The sequence below is a fragment of the Syngnathoides biaculeatus genome, chromosome 2 (assembly GCF_019802595.1).
Source record: "Syngnathoides biaculeatus isolate LvHL_M chromosome 2, ASM1980259v1, whole genome shotgun sequence".
Classification (NCBI taxonomy): Eukaryota; Metazoa; Chordata; class Actinopteri; order Syngnathiformes; family Syngnathidae; genus Syngnathoides; species Syngnathoides biaculeatus.
Window position 1 is genome coordinate 17,192,299 of NC_084641.1, and position 27,329 is coordinate 17,219,627.

Below are 27,329 nucleotides of genomic sequence, written 5' to 3' on the forward strand. Positions count from 1 at the left end.
AAAGCCTATCCCCGTTGTCATCAGACAGGAGGCGGGGTACACCCCGAACTGGTTGCAAGCCAATCGCAGGGCACACAGACAGACACCAGTCACACTCACAATCACACCTAGGGGCAACATTTGAGCGTCCAATTAATCTTGCGTGTTTTGGGGATGTGGGAGGAAACCGGACTGGCCAGAGAAAACCTAATGCAGGCACAGGGGGGGGGGTAACACGAAAACTCCACACAGGCGGGGCTCAGAACTGTGAGGCCAACACTCTATAGCTGACTTTGTTTCCACTTATTTTTGGTCCAGGATCAGGGGCCACATTCCATTTTCAAAATGGGCAGGTGGGCTTGGTCATTTCATCGAAGGTAAGGTAAACCGTCCGTAAATTATAAAACATGGCTTGAATACTAATAGTAATTATTTCCCACCTCAGCCACCCTTACTTTGGCCCCAAGTTGCGTGAGATAGGGAGGACCCGCATTTCCTGGGTCGGCCCTCCTCCACCTCCTTGCGCACTGTCTTTATAAGGAGAAGGCAGAGGTCACGTTGAAGTTTCCAAAGAAACGCCGGAAGCTGGGTTCAGAGTCCAGTCCACATGGCTCCTTGAAAGCGTGTGGAACGTTTCAGAAGGGAAGAGCGTCGCTCGGCATGTCTCCGCTCCAGCTGTCCGTCTTGTGGCGTCTGTCGCTGGCCTTTTTCTTCAACCCATTCCTTTTCTTTCTCGACATTTTCACAGCTGTGGTGGTCGAAGCCAACTGTCACCATGGCAACGTCACGCGCCGCGAAAGGACGCTTGCGCAAAACCAATCAGACAGCAAGGAACTTTCAGGACACGAATCTGATTGGATGACTCGAAACAGCGACCGACACGTGAGTCAATCATTCAATTAAAAGTTTTCAAGTATTCTCAAATCATATGTAATTGAGTATCAAAAATAAGTAAGTGAAGCAAATGAATTTTAAGAAGTGGAGTACAGTTTTCATTATGCGTACCTTTTTATTTCATTTGATTTATGCGTATTTAGTTTACTTCAGTGGTATAGTTTTATTTGATTGGACCTTCATTTATATCGAATAATCATAACATACATAAACACAATGACCTGTGAGTCAAATGTTTTCGCAAACCAAGGAAGAAAAAACAACAGTAGAAAAAAATAAGTCACATGACCTGTTAAAAAAATCAGCTTTCAAGCCCCATGAGCTACAACACTTTGTTGCTGCATTTAAATTTATTAGTATTATTGCTGTAATAATAAAAGTAATAAATAAAGTAAAAGTAAATTCATGTATTTAATTAAATTAATAAGTGCTCTTTTTTATTTCTACATCAAGAACATTCCAGAGTGTTATAAATCCTACCCCACAGATTTCTTCTAGGACTAGTATGGAGTCTTTAGATTTTGGATTAAATTATAACTGTTTTGTCTTGAACCTTGAGATCCTAGTGACCCAACCTGCAGGTTTTTCAAGATATGAGCTGTTGATTCGTTGATTTGCATGCTTTGACTTGTGAGCAGTGACTTGATACTGAAGCGCTATGTGGTATCAATGGACTTTGCAACAAGCGGGGGTTTTCCAGATAGAATTTGTAAGCAATTTTTCAAAAAGAGCCTTGGAGTTCTTTATTGACACTAACAGTTGAAGTTTACTGTCAAACTAAACATAAAAGAAAGAGAAGTACACGGGTATTTGAGGCAGCCTCCACTGACTAAATGCTAGCTTGCAATGGGAAACATCCGTAGCCTCACGGGCTAACCATTTGTATCTTTGTGGAAGTGTTATTGCCCTTTAAGCAATGGCTAGCTGAACAGAAACGAAATGGAACTGCTGTAGTGTTCTGTTACTCCTGAATCTTTGGTGCATGACCAATGAACAGTCAGCATCAGTCAGGAACCACGCAGGTGGCGGAAGGACCTGCTAAAATGTGCTATTAAACTGAATGTACTGAAGGGAACTGGACTGATGAACTGAAAGTGAACCGAATGTACTGCTAGCCAAGAGTCATCCCTTCGTTCAACTTCTTCGTTTGTGATCTGCTAAGGAGCCACGATCTAGTTTGTTTGCAGTGAACTGCTTTCCATGAGGGATTCATGTCGAGGTTCACTGCAGACGTGTACAATGATTGATTCGTTTGCGCAAGGACTGATGTACTATGTAGCGAACGTACTCCTGAGTGATTTTAACCGCTCGTCTTCGCGGAATAGCTTTAACCGGCAGCTGATTCTTCAAGTTAACGGTTAATGGTGAGTCAGTCAAGCACATGAAAACAAGCGCGCGCGCACACAGGCCGCGGGGCGGATGGCGTCTCAAAAATCTTAACAGAGTACGCAATACACAAAGTCGTGAGAAAACAGGAGACCGAAGTGCATGTTAAGATTCGACAGCAGCTGGTGGAGAGGGGAGATGGGGAGTGATTGATTAGAGAAGATTGCTAAGAAATATCAAACAATCTATATATTTACACATACACATCTTCTCTGCAGACTACAATTAGCATTGTTTTGTGTTATCATTGCAATAACGATTACACTTATGTACCTTGTTTTGTTTGTCGAGTGCGTTTTGCATTTCAGTGGAACAAAATTCAATTGACAATGAAATATTCAAACATACACCTTATTTATTGAGTTGCCAGATACGGGTGTTTGAGGTCATTCAGGCCTAAACGGAAATATGTAGTAATGTAACCACTGCACATGACATCAAACCGATATACACGAACTGTTGAGTGTAATTACGTGGCGCAAAACAAAGATTGACCGTTTTCTCGTTTGTTTCTTGTGTGCGTCAGTCAGTGTGTGTCTGGTCTTCAGGCTTTTCCTATGGCCAGACGATGTACATGGCGGGGATGCTGCTTGGATCGCTTGTGGGCGGAGTTCTGGCTGACAGGTACTATTCACACCACAGCAAAAAGTCCTCACACACTCCGGGGAAGTATAAGTACATTGGTCCGTGGCTCAGAAATCATGGAGGGCTCTGAAATAAATTAATTAAATAAGTATTTGAACACCTGCCTATCAGCTAGAATTCTGACACTCAAAGACCTGTTAGTCGGCCTTTAAAAGTCCACCTCCACTCCATGTATTATCCTGAATCAGATGCACCTGTGTGAGGTCATTAGCTCCATAAAGACACCTGTCCACCCCATACAATCAGTAAGACTCAAACTTGTAACATGGTTAAGACCAAAGAGCTGTCCAAAGACACCAGAGACAAAATTGTACAACTCCACACGCCTGGAAATGGCTACGGTCAATCAGCCCAGGACTACACCACAGGACTTGGTCATTGACCTGAAAAGAGCTGGGAGCACCATTTCCAAGGTGACTGTTAGTAATACACTAAGATGTCATGGTTTGGAATCATGCATGGCACGGAAGGTTCCCCTGCTTAAATCAGCATTTCAAGGCCCGTCTTAAGTTTGCCAGTGACCATTTGGATGATACAGAGGAGTCATGGGAAAAGGTTTTGTGGTCAGATGAGACCAAAATGGAACGTTTTGGTCATAATTCCACTAACCGTGTTTGAAGGAAGACGAATGATGAGTTCCATCCCAAGTCCAACATCCCTACTGTGTAGCCTGGGGGTGGTAGCATCATGGTTTGGGGTGTTTTTCTGCACATGGAACAGGACGACTGCACTGTGTTAAGGAGAGAATGATCGTGGCCATGTATTGCGAGATTTTGGGGAACAACCTCTTTCCCTCAGTCAGAGCATTGAAGATGGGTCGTGGCTGGGTCTTTCAACGTGACAATGACCCGAAGCACAGAGCCAGGAAAACCAAGGAGTGGCTCTGTAAGAACCATATAAAGGTTCTGGCGTGGCCTAACCAGTCTCCAGACCTAAAACCAATAGAAAATCTTTGGAGGGAGCTGAAGCTCTGTGTTTCTCAGTGACAGCCCAGAAACCTGTCTGATCTAGAGAAGATCTGTGTGGAGGATTGGGCCAAAATCCCTCCTGCAGTGTGTGCAAACCTGGTGGGCAACTACAGGAAACATTTGACCTCTGTAACTGCAAACAAAGGCTACTGTACCAAATATTAACATTGGTTTTCTCAGGTATTGAAATACTTATTTGCAGCTGTACAAATTACCTGCTGCACAAATTAATCGTTAAAAAATCATACATTGTGATTTCTGGATTTTTCTTTTTAGATGATCTCTCTCACAGTGGACATGCACCTAAAGATGAAAATTTCAGACCCCTCCATGGGTTCTAAGTGGGAGAACTTGCAATATAGCAGGGTGTTCAAATACTTATTTTCTTCACTGTAAAAAAAAATATATATATATACACACATTATATTATGTGCCCCCATAACTGCTTCCGCTCACCTTTAAGTCAGTGGTTCTCAAACTTTTGACATCAAGTACTACCTCAAAAATACAAGTTACTTTCCAAGTAGCACCATGGTTATGGAAGTACCGTATCTGCCATTAGATTCACAATTTAAATTGCTAATGCTGATATTCCTTTTTAATCATCAATCTATTCAAAGCTTAAAAATATAAACATTTCTGAATTTTATAGGGGAATAAGACAACTAATACAAAAACAAACTGAATTTGCAACTGAATATGGAATTAGCGTCTAAATAAGTAGACGTTTGGAAGATGAAAAATGTTCAGGATTTAATGACATGAATGTAAAATTCAGTTTTAGTAATTCATTGTGCAACTTTATATCTGCGGGCATGACTGTTGGACCACAACCGTTAACTTTATATCTGCGGGCATGACCGACCACACCCGTACATCATTCAAATGTGAGTGACTGTTGTATCATTTGCTCGTGTCTTGAAAAACCTGTAAGTCAAGGCACTCGAATCCCGAGGTGCCAATATATTTGTACTTTGTCACTTACACATGATACAGTACATTTTTGTGTGTACATGCGCAGGTACGGTAAACGTCCGGTGCTGCTGGTGTGCTTGTCGGTGCAGGCGGCATGCGGCCTGGTGCCCGCTGTCCTTCCGCAGCCGTTCGTCTTCCTTGCCGTTCGCTGCCTGACAGGTGTTTGCTGCTCCTGTATCACCAACTGCTCCTTCAGTCTAGGTAAAAACATAAATAAATACATTTTAAAATGAACATTACTTACTAATAAGACAATACAGCGTACTACCAACGCTACTGCCCTGTGATTGGCCTGGCGACCTGTTCAGGGTTTACGAGAGGCCTCAGCACGCCTGCGACCGGTGTGAGGAGAAGAGCTATGGAAGGTGGATGGATCGTCACGAGAGCAGGGGGCAGTTTCAGATATGGGAATATCAACCATGTAGCTTTCCTATACACTGGTAACAAAACATGATGGAATCTAAATACATGCTAAAAAAAGGAGCTTCACTCATTCATTGGGTGTAAACTAGCATGTGGAAAACAAGACACCATATTGACCAAATGACAAATGTGCACAGTTTAGACAATAGTATATAACCTCGTATGAGAACCCAGATAGGTGAATATTCCATTAAAAAACATCCATCATCAAGCTAAAACCGTTCAGTTGAGTAAATTCTCTTTAATGTGTTCTAAAATATAAATGGGTCAAACCTTTTCAAAATCTTGGACGAACGAATAGACTGGGCCGCAAGGTGGCGCTTCGTTGTCCATCAATTTTTTTTTGGAATGCTTCTCCTCACATGGGTGGTGGGAGTGGTGTGGTGAATCCTATTCCATCTGTCTTTGGGCGAGAGGCAGGGTACACCCTGAACTGGTTGGCAGTCAATCGCGGGACACATCCAAACAACCATTTGCGCTCAAAGTCTTCATTTAACCGACCATGCATGTTTTTGGTATGTGGGAAGAAACCGAAGTTCCTGGAGAAAATCCATCCAGGCAAAGGGAGGACATGCCAAAGCCACAAAGGCAAGGCCGGGGTTTGGCCTCTGTGCTGCTGCTTCAATGTCATATTTGGAAAAATATGTCATGTTTTAAGAGTCAGGCAGAATGTCACGTGACCAGCGTTCTTTGTTTTTTTTTTTTTGTTTTTTTTTTAATAAATGATAAGATGCTTCATTTTAGATGATTGATTTCTAGGTTGTAATACAACCAGGCTCTCACTCCGCTTCGGATAAGCACAAAATCCTCTGCTTGGGCGTTGCAGCTGTGGAGTGGACCGCCCCCTCCGCCCGCCTCTGGCCGCCCGTTTTTTTGGGCTTCTGCTTCAGTCTTGGGACAATGGGCGGAGCTCTGCTGGCCTGGCTCAGTCCCTCCTGGACGCAGCTTCACCTGTCTCTAGCTCTGCCTCAGTTCATCTGCCTGCCGCTCTACCGGTCTGTTCTCACCTGCCCATGTATCTGTATTAGGGCCCCCCCGATATGGATTCTTTTTTTGAGTGGGGCGGACAATGCCTGAATGTCGCGATGTTCTGGGTCAATGTCATTATGTCGTTACTTTTAAATGTCCGTTGTGTGGTAACTTTATTGTGTTTGGCATTTGGAGCTGTTTTGACCTGTCGTTGGCTACTGTACACTACAGAGGCGAGAAAAAAAAATCTCAAATTCTTATATTTTTGCATAGTTCCTTCACTCGTGAAAAAAATTCAAATATCAGACAAGCATAACCCAAACGTAGTTGAAACTTTTTCCCAATACTGTACACAGAGAGTTAAAAACTGGAGCCACTTTTTTTTTTTTTTACTCATTTTTAAAGTTTCCTTTACATTACATGTACTAAAAAAGAGTGACACAAACACTAAAACTTACCCCAAACCTGGTAGTGATGTTTGTTTGTATGTCATTATTCTTGTGTTGTACTTGTAATGTGATGCGCCATGTTAAAACAAAAACCAAAATCTACAACATTTTTTGCCGATTTTTAAAGGGCTACTATCGGCCGGCAAAAGCTGGTCGGTCGATTAATCGGTCGGGCCCTAACCTGCATGCTGTCTGTCCACCTGCACTGTCTTCCTGTCCAGCTCTTGGATCATTTGGCCTCTTCAGGTCTACAGTATATCTGTTTATCCACACAGTTCCATTCCAGAGTCTCCGAGCTGGCTGGTGCTAATGGGCAGAATGGATGTTCTGTACCTCTACTGTAACAGAAGTGAGGCAGACAAGCAGTGTGTGGACTTGGTAGTATACCGTACAGTACTACACACACACATGCATTCTCTCTCTCTCTCTATCTCTCTCTCTTACGAATATTCTGCAGTTTGAATAACCCATTTGTGTGTATGTGTGTAGCTTGTGGGCTCAAACAGCCTGGAGAAGACGAAAGTCCCTGCGGCCCCGAAAGAGCAACCACCAAATGACCTCCCCCTGAGACATCCAACCATCCTACTGCGGCTGACCATCATGAGCTATCTGGGGTAACCAATTGTTTTTATACACTAGGGTCGCGGGCATGCCGGCAGCTGACTCTACATTCGCTTTCACCCTAAATGCCACAAGATGACGCCAAAGTCCTGGCTCATTGATCTGCAAGTCCCGCTGCAATTAGCTGGGAATAATTGAGCACCCTACTCAAAAGGGGCCTGTAAGTGCCTCAAGATGTATCAAGATAGCAGCAGAGCACTTAAAACAGAGCATGGTATGCTGTCTGGATTGATGTATTTACTGTGATCTGTAACGACGCAGCCAAAAAATAAGCAAAGCAACAACACCGTGCGTCTCCCCTTTACGCAATCTTGAAGCCATCCTATGTAGATGACTGTATTCAGTAATTGTAGCAGCAAAATTCCATGAGATGGTGCCATGGTTCTATGTTTATTCCTTTGGACTGACTACAAATATGCTGATGAACAAACGTGAGGAGGGTTCGCTGTATGTTGAAGTTATACATCATCACTATTCTTTGATCTTTGTGTATCACAAGGGGCTAAGTTTAGCCTGGGCTGTTAGTGGAAGTTATGGAGAGTCTTCACTGCGTGTCTATGTTTTTTTCCCTTCAACGCAGCATCTCGGGTACAGTTAGCATTACTGGCTATTTGAGTGAAATGTGGGAACAGCAATACATAAGGACATATAGCTTCTTTTATCCATCCATCCATCCATCCATCCATCCAGGTCAGGTCGCTAGCTTTACCAAGAATGCCCAGACTTCCCTTTCCCCAGCCACTTTATCCAGCTGTTCAGGAGGAGTCCCGAGGTGTTCTCAGGCCAGCCGTGAGACGTACTCTCTCCAGTGTGTTGGTGGGATGTTCCCAAAACACCTCAATAAGGACGCGTCTAGATGGCAACTGAATCATCTGGCTCCTCTCAATGCGGAGGAGCAGCGGCTCTACACTGAGGCCCTCCCGGCTGACCGAGTTTCTCACCCTCCCACTAAGGGAGGAAACTCATTATGGCTGCATGTTTCTGGGTTCTTGTTCTTTTGGTCATGACCCACAGCTTGTGAGCATAGGTGAGGGTAGGAACGTAGATTGGCTGGTAAATTGAGATCTTCACCTTTCAACTTAGCTCCCTCTTTACTACAATGGACCGATACAAAGTCCGCATCACTGCAGAAGCTCTACCGATCTGCCTGTCGATCTCCCGGTCAATTCTTCCCTCACTCGTAAACAAGACCCCCAGATACAGTACTTGAATTCCTTCATTTGGGAAAGGGTCTCATCCCTGACCCCGAGGGGGCACGCCACCCTTTTCTGACTGAGGACCACGGTCGGATGGTGTAACGCCTGCAGTCATGCGGACACCGCACATTTCTGTCGTGGTGAAGAAGGAGCTAAGCCGAAAGACGAAGCTCTCGATTTACCAGTCAATCTGTGTTCCTACACTCACCTGTGGTAACGAGCCGTGGGTTGTGACTGAAAGAATCCAAGAGGGATTACACGCACACGAAATTTGTTTCCTCCCCAGGGTGTCTGGGCTCTCCCTTAGAGATAGGGTGAGAAGTTTGACCATTCGGGAAGGGCTCAGTTGAGGGACTTGCACCTGCATAGAGGAGAGCCAGATGAGGTGGCTTGGGCATCTGGTTAGGATGCTTCCTGGACACCTCCCTGGTGAAGGATCTTGGGAAGGCCCCAGCAAACGAGGCAGAGGTACATCTGGTGGGCCTGGTAATGCCGCGTCATCCACCTGAAAGAGTTGGACAAAGTAGCTACCAAGAGGGAAGTCTAACCCCCATGACCTAATGCCTGGATAAGCGGAAGATGGATGCTAACGCCATGATAAACAGGGCACAACTGTATTTATACTTGAAATTATTAATTTGGGCAATTCTAAACATTTTTAATATGTGTGTCAGTTACTTACATTTTTTTTTTACTATTTGTTGGATGGCTCCAATAGAGTAGTGGGGCTTTGCTGTATTTTCACAACATGAAATGTCCCGAAAATGACAAGATTTGTTTCCTTATTAGTGTGAGGCAAAAATGTGTTCATGGGATCCATCACTGCAGTGTTAATGAATGACTATCAACCTGTGACAAATGCCGAGCTGTTGTGTACTCACATGTAATAACGCTCTCAGTGATGTATTGCAGATCACTCGTCTCTACATGCTGAGTATAACTCTCATCTGTGTTGTGATTGGACAGGGCCGTAACCGCGCTGACATACTTCGGCATCTGTATGAACATTGGCTCGTTCGGCGTCAACGTTTACTCCGCGCAGTTCTTCTCGGGCCTATCAGAGGCTCCCTGCCTGCTCGTCCCTCTGGTCCGCCTGGATAGGCGCCCGATGAGCATGCTGACCTTGTTCCTGAGCGGCACTGCCTGCTTCCTGTCTTTGCTGCTGTCCAGATACCAATGTGAGGTTGCAACAAATAAGCATCGGATTAATGTGTGCCACTTGTTTGTGGAAACACTCCCTCTACTCATGCAGTCTTTCCCAACCTTTATTAAGCCAAAGCACATATTTTATACTGTACATTAAATAAAAAAAAAAAAAAAATCTCGTAGCACACCACTAAAAACATCAGTTGTTGTTCAGCTGCTTGCAAGCAAAAATTGAGATACGACCGCTGTATAGTGGAACAGGAAGTAGCAGTTTGATTCATAGTGAACAAATCTTCAAAATGAGTCTTTAATCTGTTCAGTGCCAAACCCAGTTCAAGTTTCCTCAAAACCATTTTTGCCGCGGACAACATTTTACTTACGGTATCCCTCAGAGGGCCGTTATGACTGTAAAGCATACAAATCTTCATCCATAATTACACATGAAATTGATGAACAATTTTGTTTTAATCAGAAATCAAGAGTAATGGGTATTTCAACTATTGTTGTTTGGTAACGCAAAAATCCTTGCAATATCTGAACATTTTCATTTATGATATGATAATGTAAAATTTTGGTACAGATTTCAACTAAAATCATGGAACTTGCCTTCGCGGGCCACATGAAATCATGGGGCGGGTCGGATCTGGCCCACGGGCCTCGAGATTAATACCATGCGCTCTAAACTAAAAATGAGAAAAAGATAATTCCACGTTGTGTATTTAATCAAAACATACATAGCTTTTCCATGAATTAGTCAATTTAGCTGACGACGCTAACAATACATGTCATATATATCATGTAAGAATACTCACACCAATTATTGATCCTCTGCAGAGAACATCTTATATCAATGCAGATTATGCACCCACGCACAATGATTGCGAGTGCGGCTGTTTGTCTCCGTGTGCCCTGCGATTGGCTGGCGACCAGTTCTGGGTGTACCCTGGCTCCTGCCTGGTGACAGCTGAGATAGGTTCCAGCACTCTCCGCGACCCTTGTTAGGATAAGCGGCTTAGAAAATACATGGATGGATTACTTGTGTGTACTGTATTGTATTGGTCTCAGGTTGCCAAGGCGCGCACAAAAGAAGGAGCATGACAATGTCTGTCAAGTCGAAGCAAAAAATATGGCAAACTTGGCGATTTGATTACTGTATTAGTGCCATTACTGTATATCATAAAGTACAATAATAGAGAATCTTTTTGACATGGCCAAAAAATCTATATAATTTTAAGTGGTGGGGGGGGAAAAAAAAAACTAAAACACTTAATCTCAATGATTCAGTGCTTAATTGTTCTCAGTCTTTACACGTTTTCATCGCTTAGCCACAAACATATTTCATGTATTCGGAAACAAAACATGGAGTTGATTTCACGGGATCTTTAATTTCCTCACTAACTCGGTGTGAAATGTGGGTCTGCTTCGTGGAACACAATTCTGATGTCGGCGCCGGAAGCCGTGACTTATTGCGTATCTTCATTCTGCTGGCCTCTTTCGTGAGTTTAAGTGAGGGGGTTTTATTCTAAACGACCTCTGTTGAACCACGATTCCTAAACAATGGCTGATTTTCATTGATTAATTTTCACAAGTTTTTAAATGTATTAGCTTTGTCAGACTTAAGTTATTTTTGTGACCACTGTGGTTTTTTTTTCTTTCATGAACAGTGGCGTACCTACAATTTCATCCGCGTATGTATGTGCTTCACGCCCACTGGTTGGGAAACACTGCTTGACTAGTTATGCAAGATTACTTTGGAAATGTACTTAGTTACAATGATAATTTACACTGTTAAAAATCCAATTGTATCTATTAGAGTTACTGGTAAGAAAACGTGATGAAATGTAAATAGTCGGCGTTGATTGCGTCGTGTGTACAGATACAGCATGTGAAAAAACATGAAACCATGTTGACCTAACGACATAAGTGCAGAATTTAACAAGACAATTGTTCTATCCAAAAGAATAACTGTGTGCCTAATCTTTTGAAAATATCAGAAAAACTTTGAAGTCATTTGGAAAAATAGGTCATGTTAGAGACTATGGCAGAATGACACATGACCAGAGAGAACCAATCACAACCGTTGGATTTAGAAAGGGGAAGTCCCTGCTAAAAATGTTCGATAGAAATCTATAGAATTTGTACAAAACAACTTCTTCTGTAGAACTTTGGCTGTGATTTTCTATAGAATTTCTACAGAACAATAGAATTTCTTGAGAAATTTTATAGGACTTGGGTCCTAAAGTTCTGTAGTTCTACAAAAAGGTTCTATAGAACATTTTTAGCAGGGAGTCTGAGGGTTGTTTTTGAGATGAGACTAAAACTGTAATCATGGAAATTTGCAAATCCATTCTGTAATATGATTACATGTTTTCTCAGATTATAATGAAGTAGCTTTAGTATAAATGACATAATCCTGTTGTACATGGAATTAGCTGCTCCCTAACACTGCTAACGTGCCGTGGCAAAGAGCAGGTCACAACGGGATTATGAACACATGTCGGTGGATTGGACAGGTGATGCAATGCTGGTGATGAGTGGGGCCCTGGTGGGCAAATTCTGCATCCTGGTCACCATCTTCGTCTTGGCCCTGTACAGCATCGAGCTGTTCCCCACCGTGGTCAGGTGAGAGCGTCGCGCCGGACGGGTGGAGGCAAATTCCCCCCTCGAGGCAACGGCTTTGCTTTAAGATGTGGTGTCTTCCAACCGCAGGCAGCGTTGCGTGTCAGCCATCAACTTGTGTTTCCGGCTCGGCTGTCTGTTCAGCACTCTGTTCCCGGGTAACCCAGAGGGAACCATCTCACTGGCCGCCATGCTCATATACAGCAGCGGGCCAATCATCGGCTGCGGATTGTGCCTACTGCTTCCGGAGACTAGCGGCACCCCGCTTCCCAACTCTATGGAAGACTGTCACAAGCCGCCTCAACACCCCCTCGAAAGGACAAGGTGAGCAAACGCTGCTGGGCCGATTACAAGCGCGCTTGCGCAGCTGCGTGTCACAATTTCACAGCAGAGCATAAGCCAAGTAAGTTTTTCCTACTAATTGGGATGTCATATTTTCTCTATGGCGTCTCAGTAAATGTGAAATTTGAATTCAAAGTCGATTCATTCCTGAGTACCAAATTTTAACTTCCAAAAGGCCTGAAATCAGGTCATTTGAATTTTTTGAGCGCAATGACTCCTGAGCCAGTGGTGTCAACATTGCAATCCCGTGAGCTCGCAAAAGTAGGTCTTCTGCACAGAGGTCACCAATCAGAGGAAAGGGGGCAGTCTTAGCCAAAAATAGACAAAGTGGACACGAAACTGGGTCAAGCAGAAGTAGCTGTCAAAGGGGGCTTTTCTGGACACTCAATGACAAAATGTTTTCGTTTTTTTTTTGCAGTTAACTTATTTTAAATTAAGTCCATGTTAGAGAGTCACTCTATGAAGTTCTAAATAGCCAAAATACAGAACCATTCAATTTATAATGAGAGACTTGCAAGTGTTTATTTACATTTTACATAACTTCACATTAGTCTCAGTATCCCTGCTGAAACTACTTCTGCCGAGACTCAACCCGGAAAATCGGTAATGGATGGATAACTTCACATTGGAATTGGAGTTTGTAGTTCGCCACAGGGGTCAGCAACTCTAAACCTTCAAAGAGCCATGCTGACTGTCTACCACTGAGGGGGAAAATAAAGCCACAAGACCTCTTTTGACCGTAAAGTGAGGATAACACTGGGGGGAAAAAAAGTTGCTTGGTTTAAGCTTGGTAATAGTCAAAGTCTGAGGTTCCACGGATAAATATAACACTAAACTATCCAAAATTATCATGGAAACTGGATAAAAGGACCTCAAACATAATTTAATTAAAAAAAACAGAAAGAGGCCTTTAACATTTTGAACATTCAAAAATGTATCATAAAACCAGGTGCCAGGATGCGTGGCTCGGCCGGTCCATACGTCTTTTATGGAAGCGCAACATCAAACCACCTCTGGCTCTGACATTGTTTTCTGATGTGCCTGAGGATAATGACTTCTTTCGCAACACGTAAATGGCCGACTTGTCGTCGGGAATATTCAGCGCCACTGACCCCGTGTTTTCTTTTTCCCCGAGCGAGTTTCTTCGGAAATGAAATTGAGGAACTCACTCAGCTCTTGCTTTCTGTGAAAACAGCCCCTCGAGGATAAAAAAAAAAAAAAAAAAATAGCAAAAAAATACAGAGACAAAGGCGCTAAATTGGCAACACTGACCACTTTTGTGTAATCGCCGGACATTGAACTACAAAAAAAAAAAAAAAAAAAAAAAAACATTGTGATCTAGACTCGACTAAAATCGACTCATTGGGCAGGCCTAAAAGGAGAATTGAGAAACGCATTTGAAGAATTGTGAAATCGAGTTTCTCCGTCTCCCGCCTTTCCAGGAAGCTGCAAAGCCAGCCGCCCGCTGCAGTCGCCACCGGCGAGTGCAAGCGAACACACAACAGCTGTCAGCCCGTGTGAAACAGCCCCGTTTTCTTTTTAATGACCTGCTTTTATTTCTATTTTTGTACTTTGTATGATTTGTCTTGAAAAACTATTTATGAGCAAAAATGCATGGGTGGCGAAAGGTCACCATTTTCCCCAGAACGACAGAAAGCTTCAAGTGGAACAGACTCGTGCAATATGTTCAATATAAGAAATGTGTCAGTGACATTTGTAAGAGGAGTTCTTCAATATAAACTTGCTTTTATTGGAAAGGCAGAAATGCAGTTTTTGTTTAAAGCTTCTTGATAGAGACAATGTCTGAGAGAGATGATTTGTGCCTAATAAATACATTTGACCTGTCGTTCTGCAACAATATAGCATGACTTACACTTGTAGTCCTGACAACAGAATTCAGTGCGTAGTTATTTTTTACTTTTTTTCTTCATAGTCGTACAACTTACTGATGTAAAATTGTCCACTGATTAACTGTGTACTACTAGTGAAGCATTAGACATGAGCCAAATTTTACATGCCGCTGTGAACTAGTGTATAATTTTGCCTCACTATTAAGATGTGGTTCAATTTGTGTTTACTCATATATAGTAACAGACAGTATTGGGGAAAAACCCACTTTACGAACGCAGAAGAACGACGGTACTACATGGAAATTAAGTTGGATATCAAACAAAAGCTCAAAATCGGTTTGAGTTTACTAGAAGGCCGAAAGTGGCACTAGTAGGGCGAAAAACTATGCCATAGTTGTTCCACTACTACATTGAACTGTCTTACTAGTGAGGACAAATTGTTTACTAGTACATTGACATTAAGATGGATGTAAAATAAATTTCCTTTTTTTACTAGTAAGACAAAAGTGACACTAGTTGGGGGGAAAACAGTAGTGTGAAAAAGTTATAATGGTGCACTGAATTGTGTTACTCAAAAAGGACAAAACACAATACTTGTATCTGGACATGGCTTTCAGAAACATCTGAGCATTATTTCATATTGGATACATGCACAAACTACTTTCCATGGTTTACTTGTAGGCCAAAGGTGGCACTAGTAATTTTACCAGAAAGAAAGTCACTGCATGAATTGTCTTACTAGTGTAAAGCTGGATATTGAGGAAATCAAACAAATGCGCAAATGGTTTTCCATAGTACCCAAAGCTACGTATCGGTGGCTGGCGTTCTCACGCCAGACGTCATCTGTCAGCGGTCAGTATGTAACATAGTTTGCAGGGAAGATGCCCTTTCGCCCGTCCACTTGGCCCTCCCACCAGTCGTACTGGTTGTCGGTCTTGGTGAGGATGGTGATGCGGTCGCCAGGTTGGAAGCTCAAGTCACCAGGCTGCTGACCGGCGAATGCGTGGACCGCAGTGACCACCAGGGTCTCGCCCGCTTGCTTTTCGCCTTCTGGTGAGACAAACGGGGTGTTAGCTCCCGTGGTCATTTTTATGTAAAGAATGTAAAAAAAAAAAAAATATATATATATATATATATATATATAATATATATATATATATTATATATATATATATATATATATACACATACATATAGGCAACAGGATACTTTGAGGTGGCAGATAAGTGTTTGAAACTTCAGTTTAGGGTTGGGCTGCCAGATATGCTCCAAAAGGTTTATTTCATTTGCAGCTTCTTAACAATATCAAAACTCATCCAATACACTCTGAGAAGGAGAAATGGAGTTGATGTCAGGGCTGGGCGATTAAGAAAAAAAAAAAAAATCATGATTAGGCCCCTGACTGACTTAGTCAGCCAATTTCAGCTCTTTTAAATTGGTCTTTTTTTTTTTGGGGTCTTTTTTAACACATTGACACTGTACATCATAACACTGGCGGACCTGCAAGGGCATGCCTGTGTAATGTTGTAAAGCTTTCCGTTTTAGAGATAATGTCAACTGGTGTGTCAACAAACAGTTTAAAAGTACGTTTAGGGAGGTGAAAAATTCCTTTTCATTTTATATGTAGAGCACCAAAGCACATAGGTTGCTGTCTGAGGTCACTTTAGATATGGATATGGTCTAAGACCACACTCCTTACTCAATAAAATGATCGACTGAAACCCAGAATGACACACACAATTCTTTTACAATCCAGGAACTTGAATGAATGCACTGCACGATTTGGCACATTAGTTGATTATTATGAGTTTACGATGGCAAAAAGTCAAAACCAAAATTCTGATTAGATTCTGATTAGTCATCCAACCCTAGAGGAGATCACCAGATGTAAATGGGAAGAATGGGAACCAAACCATTATAAAGTTTGTCAAAAGATTTTTCTCAGAGGCATTTGTAAAATGTTGGCTTGGTTGGTTTTTGAGGCCACTTAGCAAAACATAATGGCGAGCCTGTGGTGAAAAGAGCTTGTCTGCCATTAATCACAGCAACAGAAAAGCTAATTCATCAGCCCGTACCTCAACCAAATACAAATATTCATTCTGGGTTTTTTTTTTTTTTTTTTGCTTCTATTTCCGAGCACAAACTAAGTACTGTAATTGCTATTACTACACAAATGGTGGAACAATACAGACAATAGTTTGAGCCATATAGTGGTTGGTTATCTGTGACAAAAAAATAAATTGGAATTGGAATAGTACATCCATCCATCCATTTTCTTTGCCGCTTATACTCACGAGGGTCACAAGGAGTGCTGGAGCCTATCCCAGCTATCAATGGGCAGGAGACGGGGTACACCCTGAATCAGTTGCCAGCCAATCGCAGGGCACATGGATGCAAACAGCCGCACCCACAATCACACCTAGGGGCAATTTAGAGTGTCCAATTAATGTTGCATGTTTTGGGGATGTGGGAGGAAACCGGAGTGCCCGGAGGAAACCCGGGCAGGCACGGGGAGAACATGCAAACTCCACACAGGCAGGGCCGGGATTGAACCCGAGTCGTCAGAACTGTGAGGTCTGTTCTTCTTTTGCAGCGTGACTGTTATAAAGTACTGCCTCCTTATGGCCAAGCAGCACAAACTCTGCTTTACAGTCTACCAGGACACATGTAAAAGAGATTTTTAATCTCAGGTTTGCTTGGCAAAATAAAGAATTGAATATAAATTCTGTTCAATTTAAAAATGTTATCCATCTTATTTGGAACGGGACTGCACACTACTCATGTGGTCATTGGGGGCTACTGGGTGATTGTTGACAACATACTTGAGAGAATTTATGTATGTTTGGTGCAGATGTGGCGGCACAGTGGAGCAGCTGGTAAAGCGTTGGCCTCACAATTCTGAGGACCCGGGTTCAATCCCGGCTCCCCCCTGTGTGGAGTTTGCATGTTCTCCCCGTGCATGCATGGGTTTCCTCCTGGCACTCCGGTTTCCTCCCACATGCCAATAAAACATGGAACATTAATTACACACCCGAAATCGCCCCTAGGTGTGATTGTGAGTGTGGCTGTTTGTCTCCATGTGGCCTGCGATTGGCAGGGTGCCTCCTGTCCGTTGACAGCCGGGGTAGGCTCCAGTGCTCCCTGCAACCCTCGTGAGGATAAGCGGCAAAAGAAAATGGATGTATGGATGGTGCAGATGTTGAAGTTTCAAATATTTGTTACAAGGATGCGTCATACCCAAGTTTGGAGCTCTTCTGGAAGGAATCTGACCTAAAACAGAAACTTATATTATTGATCATTCGTTTTTAACAAAGTAAGTTCCATCCACTGGGGGGTGCTGCTGCATGAAAGAAGCGCCTCACTGAAGACCAACTTACTTGAAGTGTCAGATTTGTAGATAGAAATACTTGGGTAAAGTGACTTTTTACCTACTGCACCTGCACACACACACATGCCGTGATGTTGTCATACTGACATTCAGTGGGAAATGTCCGCATGCTTCAAATGTGGAACAGGAAGTAATTGTCCTTCGAGACGGTTGAAGCCGACGTGACGGACATGCACCCCAGTACGGGACTTGTCGTGTTGTGGTTTTACCGGGATTGGACAGGTTCTGGGTGGTTCTTGCAGCTTGCTGAGTAGTAGGCACTGGAGGTCTGGCTGGAGGACGCGACGGCTGAAAACAGACAAATACAAAAATTGTTCCTGATCTACAGAAAAAGGTACTTTGTGTTTGCCTCGAGGTGTGTTTAGCTCCCGCATGGAGCACAATTCCTGAGCGTAAACGTGTTTGTCAATAAAGGTTGAAGAAAGTAAATCGTGTTTCAAATATGAAATTCAATTAATTTCCACTTTAGAACCACAAAAAAAAAAAAAAAAAACCTGTCACTGGGCACGCATACCAATCACAATGTTTAAAACAACATACCTTCGTGGTCACATTCTTGCTGCTCCATTCTGTCACATTGGCCTCGGTGTAGCGATTTAAGATATCGTAGAGGTCTTCGCACTCCTGAGGCGGCTCCACGTCGCCATTCAAAATGCCCGACGCTCGCAAATCCTGAGAGTAGAACCTGCAAGCTCACAACAACAACTGCGTCGGCGCTCCGATCAAAACAAAATACAACCAAAAAACACGGTAAGCTGTTCTACTTGCGGTTGGTGTCTTTACGTTCCATCAGGTACGAGCCCTCCAGAGACAAGCCGGCAAACAAGCCTCTGGACTTGCAGTAGGTGTAGACTGCGGCCATATTGCGAAGAGTAACGTCGGCCTCCACGTTCCTGGAGGTGAGCGGCAAAAATTGAGATGATTCTTCTGCAATGCTTCGTGTCTACCACAAAGATGAGAGGTCATAAACATTGAAGAGGCGCACACAGAGTAAACAACAGTGCTCTCAAACTGGGGTCCATGATTTCTAATTTTGGAGTCCGTAACAATAGTATAAATATTAAAAAAAAAAAAAAAAAAAAGGCCATGACTAAAGATTGGGACTGGCGTTCCAATAAAACTTCATATTAAATAGTTTTCTCCTCCCTACTCGAGCTTTAGGCCAATGGAAAACTGATATGATTGTGACAGCATTTCTACCTCATGTTTTTTTTTTTCTGTACTGATAAGGAAAGGTGATCATGGCAAAATATTTGCAGGCTTGGACGCACACACCTCAGGTCAAAAGTTTTTAAAGGGTGAATAAATAGGCACTACATCTTTGGCAAAGTTTAGCGCAATTGACCTTTTGTACCTGTCAATCACTCGTAGAATAATAGCCAATCAGATAGCCGCATTGTCTTAACCCCTTACTTGTCACGCCCCTCTTGTCATCACGTCCCACCCACAAGCAATTCTGGTTTTCAGTCGCATGCGCTTGGAAAAGTTAATGTTACGAAGAAAATGGTCCTCAAGTGTGCTTGGGGAACGTGCAATTCTGAGGCAAGATATCCAGGTAGGTTACAAGGGGCCCGGTTGATTCATTTTCCAAAGCCTAAAACACAATTGACGACGTGGCTACGATGGATTAAGGTTTGTGGAAGACCGCACCTACAACCAAATGTGAACAATATCAACAAACACAAGGCGGTATGTTCGAAGGTTAGTGAGGGAGAAGTATCTTCTCTGAGTTTGACTTAACTATTATCAGTGCTTTATACATTGCAGGAGAACAACTTTCACTTTGTTAGCGTATCACTGACCTGCTGAATGAAGTGTGTCATGTTTTATGCCGAAGAGTCGGGTTAAGAATACATACATGCGTCATGTCATTCAAGAGAAATGTCTATTTGTATTACATCGGACTTTTAAGACAGAGCACTGGGTTCCATTACGAGTCAAGTCAAATGAATACACGCAGTTACTTATAAAGACTACAATGCTATTTCCAAGTAAAAAGTACTCAGCCTACTTTACATGTGCAGTACGATTCCACTATTTTATCCTGTTGGATTTCAATATGAAGTCTGTGTGGCTTCAAACTTTTTTTGCATAAATCGCCAACATTTCGCTGTAAACTCAAACATTGTGTCCTGCTTCGTCCAAAATCTTCATTCTGTGTACATATCCTTCCGTGAAATAGTTGAGACCTCTCGGTAGAACTCTCTCGGACAAGTCTGCCGGATGTGGCATAAAAAAATACCGCAATGTTACCGGGAATACACAATCGAGAATCCACTTCATACCTGTTCTGTTCAGTCGCCATTTTGGAAGATTGTGGGAGACGAGAACTGTTGCTTACGGGGGCGGAGCTGAAGATCGCCAGTTGGAAAGGTGCATTGACTCAGTGACTTCTAATGTCATCCATCTTGTCATATGCATAGCAACGTGAAAATGATTCTACTCATTTTGCCTGTTTCTTGTGACTTTTTAAAACAAATCTGTGAGAACCCCTTCCCAAGGGCTCATCACCACTGGGAGGGGCCATAGGGGGTCAGGTGTAGAAGCTGGCTCTAAGGACGCGGAACTTCACCTTTTTTGAGTCTTTAGAGGGGTGCCTCGAAGGGCGTGATTGGATGGAACCAACATTTTTGCTCTCAAACGAGGTGCAGGTACAAAGCTGAGATGTCATGCTCCTGTTCAGCGGTCAGAGCCAAGACTCAGATGTTACCAGTTGTAATTAGTATTGATTTTGTTTTCCCCCAAAATCCTTTTCACAGTTTGGTTTTTCTTAGCGCAAGATTTATTTTATTTTTTTTTTTTTTAAATTCAATTGTCTGGGAGCACCTGATCAACATTAAAAAAGAAAATCTCTGCTATCAGAATAAGACTTCATATGCATGAAAACCTTTCAAAGTGCAAAATACAACAGTAAGGGCGTCCTTGAGTTCAATCTCACCAACCTGCCCATCGGACCCACAGCGACCGTTAAGTTCCCTCCCAGCGTCAGGTTCCCGCCCTTGGTGAATGCGTCAATGGCCCGCCGATGATTGAGGACAATCACCAGATCTGAAATCTGAGGAAGATCGGGAGGTGAGCGACGGTTTCAAGTCGCCGTTGAAAGTCATCACCACAAAAAATACAAGCCCACGTGCCTGCCGACATTTTAGTTACATCATTCAAGACGCTCACCTCAACGCCAATCTCGAAGCCGCCGCCCAGGCCGGCGATGGCGATCGCAGAAGGAGCTGACCAGCCTGTACGTGGAAGAGTTCACAAAACTATTAACGTGCATGAAGAAATGGAGACGGGACAGGAGTGTCGGGATTGATTTGCCCAAGCGTGTTCATACAGCGTTTGTGGTTTGGCCCATTAAGACACTGTATATAGATGCGTGATGAATTTACTGGATGCATAAATGCATAAAAGGAATGTGGATGGAGACTGTCGAGCAAATGAACTAAATTCTCCCCTTTAAGAGGGCCCTGGATTCATAACCTGAGGAAAAAAGCAGGAATAAAAATAAATAAATAAAAAGGATACATGTCAGGTTATACTAATATTTGGCTGTTTTTTCCCCACAATTAGAGGTGTCACGGAAAATCAATTTTGATAATCAATTAACCATTTGGAAACCTTGCTCGATTTAAAATAATCCCAATCCTTGGAATTTCAGGCCCTCAAAAGCAAATATTCTGATTTCTGTCATCCTTCTTGAAAGCAGACTGCCCTTCTTTTTGCTGAACCTAAATAAGACATTTGAAAACATCAGCTTGTTAATTTGTAAAAACAACAATGAACATTTTCCCCTATTTTGTCAACGAAGTTATGGACCAAACCAGAAAGTGAACAATAATTGATTCATGGGGAGGGGGAATAAAAATAGTTTAACCTATTATGAAAACAAGGCTTATTTATGCCAGTAGTGTTTTTTTTTTTTTTTTTTTTAACTTCTCTCAGCAATAATAGAGTACAAATGAGCAATCTTACCAATGCCTGGACACGGGGAACAAGAAATTTATTTATGAGTTCTTTGAGCAACAACAGTGCCTTAACTGTAAATATTTTAATCTAGGTCACTGTACCTCACATTTAATATGTTTTCTATCCTATTTTATTTATATTGATTCAAGTCCCTTGTGAGGTAGCGCTCGTGATCTCGTATGCAGTCATTTGATGACAAAGGCTTTTGATTTGAATGTGTAATTGACATGTAATAACCCACGTCTGTCAGCCAGCCTGGCAATAACGATGCCGCTGCCTCCTCTTGCTGTAATCACAAAACCCGCCTTCACCACTGAGATGATGGCGAGCCCCTCAGCTGACGCGATCACTTGAGCTGCACACACAACACGAGAATGGAAACATAACACAAATGACAAATAACACACTTCAAATTGGTTTTGCGAAACATAATCATTACATACTACTGTATGTAAAGGTATATGCAGAATAATCCATGGACATTATTTTTTGTATAGCGCTCCTTTCTCATTCTAAAGTGTTGGCGGTGAGCTACAACCTCCCCCAGCCGATGTTGGGTGGGATGCTTCGGCTATCCAAGTTTTACAGTCGATTATTAATTCATTGATTGGGATTAAAAAAAAAAAAAAGATTTTGCACTAGGAAAAATAAAAGGAGGCATGGTAGATGACTGGTTAGCACACCCCCTTGACAGTTCTGAGGTCCTGGGTTCAACTCGAGCCTACCTGCATTGAGTTTCTCTGTTTTCTTTGGGTATTCCGCTTTCTTCCTATAATCCATAAAAATGCAGGAGTAATTGAATAATTATCTTAAAGTGCACGAGGTGCAGGTATAATTTTTGACCACTTGCTTTTGCATCATCCTCACGTTCTACACTAGAATATCTGAGATTTTCATTTTAAAATGTAGGGAGTGGCTTATGTGTATGTATGCTATGTGCCATATGAACGATATTGAAAACTCAGTGATGACGTGTGAAAATAAAGGTGATATCCACAGCATACTGATGTTCATTTGCAATAATCACATTAACACATTGTATTTTGACTCCCAGGGTTCCTGCCCCTCCATCTTGGAAGCCATCCAAATGACTATTTAAGGTTGTCAACACCTACCGTAATTTTCGGCCTACAAGCCGCGACTTTTTTTCCCCCACACGCTTTTAACCCCTGCAGCTAATTTGTGCATTTTTTTCCTAACGGCCGCAAGTGGGCACTCGAGCGGAAAAGGTAAGAATGAGATCGGTGGAAAATAGGTGCCGAGGAAGTGACTTTTACCGGCCCTGTTAGCGCTGCGCTAGCATTAGTGCTGTGCTAGCGTGTTGCTGCTGTGTTACTGGCGTCTCTCAGTGATATTTACAAGTAAGTTTTATTTTAATTGGGCCTGTTAGCGTTAGTGCTAGCGCTAACTTTAGAGCAGCAATAGGGTTAGCACGGCACTAGCTTTAGCGCTAAACTCTTTCTGTGTACCCTCTTTCTTTGTAAATATCCCGTGTTTCAATGTGGGCACTTGAGGCTTTTACACAGCTGCGGCGTACGTATGTACCAAATGGTATTTCCTTAACAAATATACTCGGTGAGGCTTGTAACCAGGTGCGCTCAGTCGGCCGGGAATTACAGTAATTGGAATATTTCATCCTTATCCGAGACCTGTTGGTAGTCAATCATAGGACACGTATAGACAAACAAGCATTCAGGCTCACTCCTGGACAATTGACCACTCCGTACAGGGCACCTAACCACGCCTCCTGAAGTGACGTCACGCCACGTGCGCTCACGTAAGACAAACAGTAAAAATGGGAAATACAATACAATACATTCTGAACTGAGACAGACTCTATGGTTCTGATTTCATTCAAATCAACGATATATTATAAATTCTAAATACAATACATTCTTAACTGAGAGAGACGCCATGCTTCTGATTTCATTCAATCGTTCACACGTAGCGGTGTTATGCTAGCGGAGAACGTCTCATTCATTTATACGAGACGTGTATTAAAAATCTAATTTAGGGCATATCTTCGTGCAAACACAGTCTGGTTAACTTTTGGCCGCGAGCCAGCAAGAAATCAATACGTTTGTGCAGTCCGATCGCTAAATATCGCTCAACAAAGAATAAGTGTGTCAATCGTTCACACGTAGCAGTGTTATCCTAGCGGAGAACGTCTTATTCATTTATACGAGACGTGTATTAAAAATCAAATTTAGGGCATATCTTTGTGCAAACAGTCTGGTTAAGCTTCTGGCCGCGAGCCAGCAAGAAATCAATACGTTTGTGCAGTTTGATCATCGCTAAATATCGCTCAACAAAGAATAAGTGTGTCAATCGTTCACACGCAGCAGTGTTATGCTAGCGAAGAACTTTGAATTCATTTATACGAGACATGTATTGAAAATCAAATATAGGGCATACCTTCGTGCAAACATATGTGTTCCGGTTGATATTAGATGGATTTAGTTGATGATGCGGTCTTCCACAAAGTTTGATCCATCGAAGGCATTTTTCGTACTGGGTCTTCGGTTTTGGAAAGGGTACGAATCGAACTCCACCAACTAGCCTTTCAGGATACCTGTCGTCACTATTACAAAGTCCGTGACTACACCTCTTAACCATATTTTTTGTTAAATAACCCAAATACGCGATAAAACGCAAACTAAACCTATACTGGACCATGCAATGTTGTCTGAGAAAATGCCAGGAGCAAAAAACGGTCTTTGGTTTATGCAGATCTCTGGCCTCTGATTGGTCAGTGACGCGGATTGCGCAATATCCACGGAGGGGTCAATTTAGAGTCTTCAGTAAACGTGATGATTTTGGAATGCGGGAGGAACATGGAAACTAAGCACAGGATGGTCAGGGACTGGATTGGAACCCTCAGAACTGTGAGGTTGACATGCCTACATCATAATTAACACAATTTTAAGACAACAGGAGGATTGATGTGTGCTGTTGTGGTATCCAGCCAGCCAGGGTTGACTCCCACACGCGAATGAGATGGAAAATTGGCAAAGGCGTGATCAAACTTAACGCTAGACCCAGTTTCTTTTGTCACATTAAGAGCTTTACTTCTGCCTCTAATTTCCCACAAGTGTCTACTGAAGTGACACGACTGGACTTTATTTGCAGCTGTTGCAAATTGCAGATGTTGTCCCCTTACCTGGGATCAGTTTGTCCGGCCCATTCCCGGAAGAGATTTCAGTGAACCCTCTGAGGATCTTGGTGACTTTCTTGACCTCGGACCTTAAGTCGGATGGAATTAGGCTGTTCACTGCGCACAGTTGCATAGCAGTTATTAGTGACCCGTCGAGGCTCAACACGTGGCTTGTCCCCGAGTCATTCACGCTGAAGTCAAAACAAAACAACTGGAATGGTGAGAAATTGAAGTGACACATTTTAGCTTCGTGTTGGACGAGGATCAATCAGAATAAAAGACCTTGCTGATGTTGCAGAGGAATGTGCTGCTGTAGCAGGTGGAATGTTCGCAGACTGGCTGGCCAGGATCTACTCGTACTGTTACAGCTCTGTCTTTAACCAGTCAGTGCTAGAACGCCACAGGACAGTTTCTAGGTGTGACAGTTCCAGTGTCCTATTCAGGTGTGGAGCAACTATTTGTGGTTACTTGTGTGTGTGTGTGTGTGTGTGGGTGTGTGGGTGTGTGAGAGAGAGAGAGAGAGAGAGAGGAGAGAGAGAGAGAGAGAGAGAGAGTGTTCTAAATCATGTCAACAACTATTACAATTTATTCTCGAGCAGGGGTATCAAACCATTTTTTTTTGTCTCAGCCCACATTGTTGTTAAGGTTTCCTTCATGAGGCTAACTGTGAAAACCGTGTGTATAATCGTTCCGTCATATTGTGCACTGTATACAGTCCACAATTGCGCCTGAATTCATTCCAATGGTGCCTTTAGCTGAGCAAACAGTGCCATCGTGTGGCATCCGCTTCAACTCTGAGCTCTTTTGTTAAAATTATTTTGGTGCGGATGAGACAAATTGTTTCACCAAAGGATTTCTATTTTCGTCCACTCGCTTGTGGATTCTAAAGGTACATCTCTAAACCGACAGATCAACCAACTGGCCAGTGGTCCTTTTATTTTATGGAGGAACTGCCACTTTGGTGGTCCCAAAACACGTTTCAAAGCCTGGAGAATGAATTCTCGCATACTGCCGGGAGGCGCAAAATGTGAAGACAAGTTTTAAAACAAGACAACTCGCTTAACACTTGCCTAACCAAAGTAAACAAATGATTTTCACATTGTCAACGACTCATCGTCAGTGACCAAAGGGCTATAAAAGAAAAACAGTCCAACTTTAATTCAGATGAAACACAATAAGGACGGAGTCGCCAGATTATTATGTGCGGAGTGGCAATAGGAATGGCAAACGCAAGCTTTTTGCACACAAAATGGAAAAGAAGTTGGGGGGGGGGTGCGGCAGTCCAAATTGTCCGTTTTCGCCACCGCTACGCCCACGATTATAGAACCTCCTCCGGGCGTAGAGGAGTTTTGCCAGTCGTTGTTTATAAAAGTCACGATACTTTCTGCGTCTTTAAAGCAGTCTACCAGATCCAAATAGAAAAGGAAAAAAAGCGAGCGAAAATAGAAGATTCACACACAGCGGTTACGAGTTCAGAAACTTACTTTTCACACCTGCGTCTCTTCAGGTTGTTTACCTGCCACAATTGCTCTTTTTTTTTGGGGGGGGGGGACAAGACCTATCTGTTGACTTCCGCCTCACCTGGCGCGTCATTGTATCACTCGCGAGCAAATCACAAGTCAGTATGAGAGTCACGTGCCAGGTGGCGGGACTGATGATAATTACAGGTGTCAGCAGAAACCTAGACAAGCCAGAGCGTTGACATGGACCAGAATATACAGCGTTCCTAAGTGGCAGCCACGTTGGTAGGGGCAAAGTTCATTTCAAATGTATACATATAGAGCTTGTGCACAACGTCATAAAATCACGTGACTTTTGTTTACATCGCCATATTGCCGGTCAACCTAAGGATTGCTCACTGCTAGGTCGGTTGGAGACGACATGGAAATATGTCTTGTAGTACGACGCCCAGAGTCTTGTCCGATACCGTCAGATATTTAGAAGGTGAAAATAAACGACGGTACGTGGAAAAATTAGATAAACTTGGCATAGAGGACCCGTATTAAATGCCGAAATGGATGTTTTCGCCGATAAGAAATTGGACTGTGAATTCGCTTCCGCTCGTCTTGGACAACTGGATATACACATGGTGAGTAAGTCGTCGAGATTTACATGGAAACATTTGAAAGCGTATAAAAGTCTGGATGCATACAAATACTTTGGATCTGGATCTGTTCTCATCAGGAATAAATCCTACATAGTTTTTATGGCTCGTGAACGCGGAAGTGTGTTCGGCGTCACGTTATTTTGCCGGAATCCATCAATTTTTTCAGCAAGTATTCAACACAAATATCAATAATTAAATAAAGGACCCCTCGTTTTACACAAACTTGCATTCATTAACTGTCATTGAAAAAAAAAA

At 42.8% G+C, this 27,329-nt stretch overlaps 2 protein-coding genes across 5 annotated transcripts; one reads left to right on the forward strand and one right to left on the reverse strand.

Moving 5' to 3' along the window:
* Nucleotides 1–408: 408 nt before the first annotated feature.
* si:dkey-190l8.2 lies at nucleotides 409–14,190 on the forward strand. Of its 3 annotated transcripts, none has more exons than XM_061837860.1 (10): nucleotides 409–861; nucleotides 2,786–2,883; nucleotides 4,894–5,048; nucleotides 6,097–6,265; nucleotides 6,964–7,066; nucleotides 7,178–7,302; nucleotides 9,472–9,683; nucleotides 12,165–12,273; nucleotides 12,361–12,594; nucleotides 14,055–14,190. In XM_061837860.1, the coding sequence occupies exons 1-10, from the start codon at nucleotides 640–642 to the stop codon at nucleotides 14,131–14,133; spliced, it is 1,506 nt and encodes a 501-aa protein (XP_061693844.1). In that variant the 5' UTR covers nucleotides 409–639; the 3' UTR covers nucleotides 14,134–14,190. The 3 variants fall into 3 exon arrangements, with proteins under 3 accessions (XP_061693844.1, XP_061693853.1, XP_061693860.1); XM_061837869.1 differs by having other exon boundaries at nucleotides 729–861; nucleotides 2,790–2,883; XM_061837876.1 differs by having other exon boundaries at nucleotides 795–861; nucleotides 2,808–2,883.
* A 218-nt stretch (nucleotides 14,191–14,408) lies between these two features.
* sh3yl1 (SH3 and SYLF domain containing 1) lies at nucleotides 14,409–26,531 on the reverse strand. Of its 2 annotated transcripts, XM_061837898.1 has the most exons (11): nucleotides 26,452–26,531; nucleotides 24,974–25,084; nucleotides 22,055–22,168; nucleotides 21,022–21,086; nucleotides 20,793–20,905; nucleotides 18,615–18,743; nucleotides 18,391–18,535; nucleotides 18,060–18,138; nucleotides 17,840–17,899; nucleotides 17,700–17,732; nucleotides 14,411–15,512 (listed from the first exon to the last, which is right to left on the reverse strand). In XM_061837898.1, coding segments are annotated over exons 1-11 (1,047 nt in total). In that variant the 5' UTR covers nucleotides 26,453–26,531; the 3' UTR covers nucleotides 14,411–15,315. The 2 variants fall into 2 exon arrangements, with proteins under 2 accessions (XP_061693873.1, XP_061693882.1); XM_061837889.1 differs by lacking the exon at nucleotides 26,452–26,531 and having other exon boundaries at nucleotides 14,409–15,512; nucleotides 24,974–25,115.
* Nucleotides 26,532–27,329: the final 798 nt, after the last annotated feature.